General features: G+C 35.3%; 3 protein-coding genes across 4 annotated transcripts; 2 read left to right on the top strand and 1 right to left on the bottom strand.

Moving 5' to 3' along the window:
- Positions 1 to 1,799, bottom strand: LOC106372051 (ran guanine nucleotide release factor). Of its 2 annotated transcripts, none has more exons than XM_013812179.3 (8): positions 1,585 to 1,799; positions 1,359 to 1,441; positions 1,245 to 1,280; positions 1,016 to 1,153; positions 721 to 807; positions 599 to 646; positions 431 to 507; positions 1 to 353 (listed from the first exon to the last, which is right to left on the bottom strand). In XM_013812179.3, exons 2-8 carry the CDS (start codon positions 1,431 to 1,433, stop codon positions 206 to 208), a joined length of 609 nt encoding a protein of 202 aa, XP_013667633.1. In that variant the 5' UTR covers positions 1,434 to 1,441; positions 1,585 to 1,799; the 3' UTR covers positions 1 to 205. The 2 variants fall into 2 exon arrangements, with proteins under 2 accessions (XP_013667633.1, XP_013667634.1); XM_013812180.3 differs by having other exon boundaries at positions 1,667 to 1,798.
- Positions 1,800 to 1,978: 179 nt separating this feature from the next.
- Positions 1,979 to 4,530, top strand: LOC106372047. The gene is made up of 5 exons (XM_022689612.2): positions 1,979 to 2,435; positions 2,621 to 2,778; positions 2,859 to 3,141; positions 3,258 to 3,424; positions 3,513 to 4,530. The coding sequence occupies exons 1-5, from the start codon at positions 2,269 to 2,271 to the stop codon at positions 3,671 to 3,673; spliced, it is 936 nt and encodes a 311-aa protein (XP_022545333.1). The 5' UTR covers positions 1,979 to 2,268; the 3' UTR covers positions 3,674 to 4,530.
- Positions 4,531 to 4,738: 208 nt separating this feature from the next.
- LOC106372048 (sphinganine C4-monooxygenase 1) lies at positions 4,739 to 6,451 on the top strand. The gene is made up of 2 exons (XM_013812178.2): positions 4,739 to 5,085; positions 5,635 to 6,451. The coding sequence occupies exons 1-2, from the start codon at positions 4,858 to 4,860 to the stop codon at positions 6,187 to 6,189; spliced, it is 783 nt and encodes a 260-aa protein (XP_013667632.1). The 5' UTR covers positions 4,739 to 4,857; the 3' UTR covers positions 6,190 to 6,451.
- The last annotated feature ends 1,526 nt before the right edge of the window (positions 6,452 to 7,977 follow it).

Genomic DNA, 7,977 nt, shown 5'->3' with positions numbered 1-7,977 from the left:
TAAGAAACAAATGGATTCATCTATATTGAATTCAAGGGGTGTGATAATAAACTCATTACTCAGAAGCTAAAGAACAATGCTTAAAGATAATAACTAGGTCTCTCAATCGACTAGTTTGGATAACTCCAAAATAAGTTAAAAAAAAAACACAAAATGGCAGCTTTGCATTTGCTTCGTCTTGCTGATGACGCATACAAATATAGATTTAAGCAGAGGAACCAAAAAGACTCCAGTCATTGACTTTGAAGGTAGAGAGTGATTGTTTAATGACATCACACATTGGCATTATTCCAGATTGTGAAGCTGGTACAGCTAAACCAGATCCTACTGCATTCGCACTTTCACTCAACGGGCTGCACAATATACAAACACACATGATCAGGCCCAAAGACAATGTCGAACAACAAGGCTAACGTAGGTGGGGACTTACTTGATGAGAATAGGTTCATACGCAGTCACTAAGACATCTGTTTCAACTCCCTTAAGACGAATATTCGCCACATAAACCTGCCAGAAAGAGATCATAATAATATTATTAGAACAGTTGAAAAGAAAGGACCCACCTTCATAAGGACAGAACAAGGAGAAACTGAGTTACCTTCAATAGGTTTTGTGCCTCTCTTCCCTGTCTTCCTTTGGATATAGCCTGCAAATCATTGTTGTTAGACAAAAAAAAACAAACAAAGAGGTAACAAAAGGCGAGTGAGTGAATGAAGTTACCATCTCTCCAATAGCAGTTGTGGCAATGGCAGGGATGTTTCTATAAGACAATCCAGGCACATCAATGACATGTGATTGCTCAATCAACTGAAATTACAAAGCTACATAAAGTCAGGACAAAAGAGAATCATTGATGCTTAACCAATTATCTACTTGAGTTTGTGATGCACTACTACACTCTCAAATCACTAAAAAGGCTCAAACTTTTTATTCTATTCATGTTCAGTCCTTGAAATCTGGAAACTAACAAAGAAGTAAAAAGGTTGAAACTTTCGAAGTGAAATCGATTGGTTACCTTGAAACCTTGGGCATCTTGCTCACGAGCAAGATCATGAAGGAACCAAGAAGCACTGCCAATGTCCCCAACGTCAGGCTTGAAATCCAAAAGCTCAAAAATCAAACTCTCATCCCTTGAAGGATCCACAAACACTTCCTGCAGATAACCAAACAATTACAAACTCTTCATCTATACAATCTTAGAAACAATTTTACTTGATAGAGAAAGAGGGGTCTTAGTTAAAAACCTGATGATCTGGAACTTGTCGGATATTACTCGCATCCTGATCCAATCATGAAACCGTTACTAATACAACACCAAATTAGCAGCTTAACAAGAATGATTAAATTGAAAAAAAGACCTGGAATCTTTGAGGGAAGGCACTGGAGATTGCGCCGCCAAACAAAGGCCTCTCCGGACACAACTCATTAGACATGTTTCACGCTACATTAAAAAAAAACACAAAACTACTTTTTAGAAACATTACAATCTAATAAAAACAGAGCTTATAGCAACCTAAAAACTACAACTATGTCTAAACCCGTAAACTCTGGATTAAAACATTAAAGAAGAGAAGATTCGGGTACCGATTGATTTGAATGGCAAAAGTATTAAGAGGAAAGAGTTGTAGTAGGAGGAGGAATCGAATCAGACAGGAAGTTTAAATACTTGTTTGGTGTATCAATCGAAAGCAGCTTCACTTTGACGCGAGCTTTGTTTTAACGCTGGGCGCGCGTCATTCCAACGCTTCGGAGAAAATAACCAAAGGAAGTCGTTTTTTCCCAGTGCAATGAATTTCCGGTTCGTAATTGGTTTTGAAAAGGGAGTTCTATAAATAAATACTACATCCTAAGAGTGAAACGTCGTCGTTTCGAAGCAACTTTTTAACTTGAGATTATATTTTTTTTTAATCATATGATCTTATCATGATATGTTTATGCATAGTTAGATAAGATGACATCTCCTCATCTAAGTTATCTAGCGAAAGTTCTCAAGTATCACAGTATTTCAACCCAGAGATGGTTTAAAGAAAAAGGAAAATTTAGGATATTTAAGAGTTATCTAAATATATGTTGCCTAATGAGTTTAGGAGTTTATAAAAACTATATATAAGGAGATTCTAATGTGTAACCTAACTTATGAGTTTTATGAGTGATTAAGAGAGCTTCAAGTTTTGAGAGATTTCCTTATAAGATAATAAGGGAATTATTCTTATTTGATAGTTTTAATAATTTGTGATCGAGTTACTTGATTTCTATAGTTAGGGTAGAATGGGTTCAAGCTCAGCATTAGCATCTACAATTGTGAAGAACTGGAGAGAGCATCCTCCTTCTTCGTATTCCCTCAAGGTTCACAACTTCTCACAACTTGAGAAGTCGACGACGGTCTCTGATGATAAATACCAATCTCGTCCTTTCTCCTCTGGTGGATATAATTGGTATGCGATGTTATATTGTTATGTATACTCACGTTATCTAGCGTTATGCATTCGTCACTTTTCATCATTAGAATAATCAAATAATTAGGTTGTTTTTTTTTTGACAAGAAGTATCTTATCTTGTGTTAAAAGTATATTATCTTGTCTAGCTGATGCAATATCGTTGTTTAATACATACAAATCAGGAGACTGATCGTCTACCCAAAAGGGAACGAAAAGGATGATGGGAGTGGATTTATTTCCATGTACGTGGAAATAGACAGCAAAATAACAACAGAGGTTTTTGCGGAACTCCGTTTCTTTGTCTACAACAAAAAAGAAAACAAGTACTTTACTATTCAAGGTCAGCTACTTCTGACTATGCTCTATCTTTCTCCCTCCCCACATTTGTATTTCAGTTAGCAATAACTTTTATATTCTTAGATCTAGAAGTAAGGCGGTTCAATGCCCTTAAAACGGTGTGGGGATTGCAGCAATTTCTTCCATTGGATACATTCAATGACCTCAAAAATGGATACATCTTTGAGGGAGGTCATTGTGAGTTTGGTGTTGATGTCATTGTTGCATCTCCCCTCACCAACTGGGAAATCCTGTCTTTTGACGAGAAACTCTCGAAGCCCAAGTTCTCTTGGGCTGTCAGGAAATTTTCTGACTTGAACGTGAATAGTTTGACATCAGATATTTTTTCAATGGGAGGGAGAAAATGGTGAGTATATATATATATATATATAATATTGGTCTAAAAGTATGTATTTATACACACATACATTGTGTCGTGTGCGTATGAATGTTAACATGTTCATAATAATTAATGTAATGTAGGGTTCTAAGGCTGTATCCCAAGGGCGACACTATAGCAGATGGTAAATGGTTATCCATTTATCTGGAAATGGCTGCTAGTGATACACTAAAAGAAGATGAGAAGATTTTTGTGCAAGCAAACTTACGAGTTCTAGACCCACTTGGATCCAATCACATCCAACTCCAGAGTATATCTTCTGAAACATTATTACAATATTTTTGTTCTATTTTCTTGTTACTAGCTAGATATATACTGAGATATTTATTTACTCGCAGTGAACGTCTGGTTCGAAGTACAAAATGCTAGTTGGGGTTGGAATAAGTTTATGTCCTTAGCTGAACTTCGAAAGACTTACTTGGACAACAAGGAACACGCGGTGAACGTTGAGATAGAATTTAAAGTCGTTTCTGCTACCAATTACTCTCCCATTATGTAAGCACTACTCTAGGGCTATCAGAAAATGCTACATATGTCTTGCATTTTTTAGTCAACATTCGAATTCTCTACTTTCCATACATGCATTTGGTTTTACAAAGGAAACTTACCTTTGTAGTTTGTGGTACACAGAAACTCCACAAGTATAATATCCCTATCTATATTCCGCAACTCTTTAACTACTTCGAACAACATGTACCGCTTACCATTAACTTGGCATGGAATGGAGTGACGTCCTTAATTGTTTCTCCCACAAGGATTGTTGGTTAACAGAAAGAACAGAAATATAGAAGCATAGTAGTAGAAAGAGCATGAGAGACATTAGAGTGTGTCTTATTCCTTTCTTTTTGTATCTCAGTGATCTTGTTGATATATATGATTCCTCTTATCAATGTCGACTTGATTGATATTTAGAATTCTTAAGCCTCCGTGTGTTCTTCTTTGGATCTCTTCCAGTAATTGCACCAATTCTGAAATCAAATCGTGCAGAAGTGTGTTAGTTCTTAGGCAAGGTCAAGTTACTTTGAATCTGCAACATTGTACAAATTTTCAAACTAACTTCGAACTCATACGGCGCCGTTTGGCGGACGACATCATGCCGACGAGATATTTGTTACAGAATCAAACGTCAGAAGTAGTCCGTCCCACAATAGTTTTTAACCGGTTGGGATTCCGCCACGTAAGCAAACTCAGTGTAGATCTATCGCAGAAGATATTTTACTTTTATTTTAATTGAGTACAATTCAACCAAATTTATCGTCAACAGAACACCAAGATCTTCAACATGGTGCAAGTAAATTTGGTTAGGCGTGGATCTTAATAGAACGACTCAGATACTGCAGTTAGACGTAAGTTTTCATAAGACATGTAATATTGTCGATTGTCGAATCGTCTATGTAATTTTTTCTATATCATAATTGTAAGATCATAATAAATCAACTTAAAAAAAAAATGCGGACTGTTGTTTTTTATTCTATCCATCATTTGTTTCCTCCGTTGATTTTTCAAACGCAAACGCAGACGCAAATCGCAGACGTTTTTTCTTCTTAAATTAAAAATCAAACCTTTTTGGGAAGGTTTCTCGGTTTGATTCGTACGAATCTTTCCTTTTGTGCTATATATCCTCCTCAATCATTTCCCCTGGATGAAGGAAGGATCTGAAGCTGAGATAGAACGCGATTAGGGATGATGATGGGTTTCTCTGTTTCCGACGAGTTGCTCGGCACCGTAGCTCCGATTGTTGTTTACTGGCTCTACTCTGGGATCTACGTGGCGCTATCCTCTCTGGAGAGCTACAGATTGCACTCCAAGGCGGAGGAAGAAGAGAAGAATCTCGTCTCCAAATCATCCGTCGTGAAAGGCGTTCTTCTTCAGCAGCTCGTCCAAGCTGTCGTCGCTATCATCTTGTTCACTGTAAAGTTTCCACCTTTCGAACTTTTTCTTTTGCTTTGTGAATATAAGTTTAGTGTTAATTGGTAACGAAATGGGATTAGGATTGGATTAAAACGCAAAAGTTTGAATCTTTTTTGTAGTTTTGTAGCGTTAATGATCTGGTTTTGGCTGCAAAGTTTGCATTTTTTTTGCCTCTATATGAATGAATCTAAAGCTAAGAAGCTAGAAGAAAGTGCCTTTTCATCTGAAAGCTAGTTTGTAGCATCCTTTTTATCTTCCTAGGAGTTGATTAGCTCTCTAGCTTAGCTTTCATGACCAGTGAATCAGATTGGTCATTTTAGTTAAAGATAGTTAAAGCATTAGAGGAGAAGCCTGATTTTTAGTTTGTCTTTGTTTTATCATGAGTGCTTGTACTGTATGATTTGCTAGACATGTCTTTGGTAAATATATATTTATTTAATTTGGATGTCTCTGATAGATTGATTCATCAATCCCATGGAGCTTTTTTTTTTTTTTTTATGTTTGTAATGGTTTTTCGCTATAAATATGCTTTTTCCATTGTCTACACAGGTCACAGGAAGTGATGCAGAAGCAGACAAAGCACAAGAGTTTTCTCTTCTGGTCTTAATCAGACAGTTTATGGTAGCCATGATAGTCCTCGACACATGGCAATACTTTATGCATCGTTACATGCATCACAACAAGTTCTTATACAAACACATCCACTCTCAGCACCACCGTCTCATCGTCCCTTATGCCTATGGAGCTTTATACAACCATCCAGTGGAAGGCCTTATCTTGGACACAGTTGGTGGCGCCTTGTCTTTCTTGATCTCTGGTATGTCGCCAAGAACTTCCATCTTCTTCTTCTCTTTCGCCACGATCAAGACCGTGGACGACCACTGCGGTCTCTGCCTTCCTGGGAACTTGTTTCATATGGTGTTCAAGAACAACTCGGCTTACCACGATGTGCATCATCAGCTCTATGGAAGCAAGTACAATTTCTCCCAGCCTTTCTTTTCCATGTGGGATCGGATTCTTGGGACTTACATGCCTTACTCTCTTGAGAAAAGAGAAGATGGAGGCTTTGAAGCACGTCCTACGAAAGAGTTTAAAGATGATTGAGTTTCTTGGGTTTGGGGTTTTTGAGTAATGTTCTGTATCTGTTTTGACGTTGGATAATGGATGGATGCTTTGGTAGTTCTTAAACCAGAAACAGAACCGGTTTGCATTTTGCCCTTTTCTTTTTAATCTCACGATGGGATTAGATGGACTTATAGATTTGTATATAGATTATTGAGTTGTTACTCTGTTCTTTCAATGTATTATGAGTTTTGTACAACAAACTTATTTTTATTTATCTACAATGTAACTCTTGAAAGACTGATCTATTTTCTAAATATTTTTAGTATTGATTCTCTGAACTACAAGCCCAACTTTCACTGATTAAATTGATTCAAAAGAAAATATGTGTTTACAACCTGAGCCACTTTGTTTACTGCATAAAATACAGTTTAAAAACCAAGCTTACCAAAAGTATGTTTTATAATAAAGGAAAATCAGAAGATCATATACTTGTTTGTATGTTTTTCATTCAGATTCAGAAGATTGTCGACACCAAAGAAGAAAAAGTATGAACGTTGTGGTGGACTCTTAAGTTAGAATTGATTTTATTTTGTTTCAGTTTTTAATATAAAATTTTATTAACTTTTTATGCTAAAACTTATTATTTTGTAATTTGCTTTATTGTCGGTTGGATTGTAGTTAATGATATTTTGTTTATAACATGTAGAAATATATACTTTTAATTTGTGTGCTATTAAATTTGAATTTTTGATCCCTTTGAAAAATTATTTTATAATTTTGCGATTAGACTAAATAACATTTCGAAATATATGGACTAAATTTAGTTTATAAAAGTGAGGACCCAAATACGACAAGTAGACCGAACTTGGACTCGACCCTAGAATCTTGTTGCAGTTTCGAAAACATTTAAAAACCGAACAATTTCTTATTAATTTTAGGTATTTAGTCATACATTTTTCAAATATATGTTGTATATTATTTTTCTTTACAAATTTTATAGATTTTAAATTATATTTAGTTTTTTTTTAAATACATAATTTAAACTGGTATTAGAATTCGAACCGTATCCACAATGATCTAAGAGCTGATTCAAATTCGAACCAAAATTTATAATATCCAAATAAAGTTTTAATTTCTAACTCCAAAACTCCGAAATCAAATGGACTTGAACGGAACCCGAACGCTCACCTCCATTATAAATATTGAACTAGAAATATGAAAGATTTAGTTAGGATTAGACGGATTAAACCAGAACCAGACGGGTTAAATTCTACTGACTTTTTTAACATTCAAAATTTTAAGATGGAGCAGCATTTACCACGTGAAACTCTAATGATATATTATTAAAACATGGAAGTTGTAGAAAGAAAAAAAGTTGTGGAAATGGACTCGACTCATGTGAAATATAAATCTTTTTTTTGGAAAGACAAAAACCAAGGATGCTTAAGAGACATTATTAATACTTGTACATTATGTTTGCGAAGACAGAGGTATGGGTGCTTGGGCTTGCATACTTTCAAGTTTGACTCATAAGATTTTCACATTATCTTATTACATAACTGATTAAAAGTAATTAAAAGTTGGAACATAGAGCTCTAAAATCAAGTACACACGTTTGGGAAGTAAAGACAATTTGAGTCAACACCTAAATTGGAAGAGACAAAATGGGTATTAACCGAGGAAACAAAACTTGGCTTTTTACGATCTCATTGAATTTGATGCTTTCCTAGATAATATCCTATAATTCGATCTGGTTTAGAGTCGGTAGCAAAATAAAATATTAGCTATAAGGGATCAGAATAAATTAAATAATGTGTGTTGAAGATG

This window comes from Brassica napus, chromosome A7 (genome assembly GCF_020379485.1).
Source record: "Brassica napus cultivar Da-Ae chromosome A7, Da-Ae, whole genome shotgun sequence".
NCBI lineage: Eukaryota > Viridiplantae > Streptophyta > Magnoliopsida > Brassicales > Brassicaceae > Brassica > Brassica napus.
Note: the sequence above shows the minus strand (reverse complement) of the source record. Positions and strands in the feature narration are given on the sequence as shown.

Excerpts from the sequence above, each read along its gene's own strand:
- LOC106372051 (XM_013812179.3), bottom strand. The coding sequence starts at position 1,433 with ATGTCTAATGAGTTGTGTCCGGAGAGGCCTTTGTTTGGCGGCGCAATC. Across the intron at positions 647-720 it reads CAACTGCTATTGGAGAGATG|GCTATATCCAAAGGAAGACA; the intron begins GTAACTTCATTC and ends AATGATTTGCAG. Across the intron at positions 354-430 it reads TATGAACCTATTCTCATCAA|CCCGTTGAGTGAAAGTGCGA; the intron begins GTAAGTCCCCAC and ends TATATTGTGCAG.
- LOC106372047 (XM_022689612.2), top strand. The coding sequence starts at position 2,269 with ATGGGTTCAAGCTCAGCATTAGCATCTACAATTGTGAAGAACTGGAGA. Across the intron at positions 3,142-3,257 it reads TCAATGGGAGGGAGAAAATG|GGTTCTAAGGCTGTATCCCA; the intron begins GTGAGTATATAT and ends AATGTAATGTAG. Across the intron at positions 3,425-3,512 it reads CAATCACATCCAACTCCAGA|TGAACGTCTGGTTCGAAGTA; the intron begins GTATATCTTCTG and ends ATTTACTCGCAG.
- LOC106372048 (XM_013812178.2), top strand. The coding sequence starts at position 4,858 with ATGATGATGGGTTTCTCTGTTTCCGACGAGTTGCTCGGCACCGTAGCT. Across the intron at positions 5,086-5,634 it reads TCGCTATCATCTTGTTCACT|GTCACAGGAAGTGATGCAGA; the intron begins GTAAAGTTTCCA and ends TTGTCTACACAG.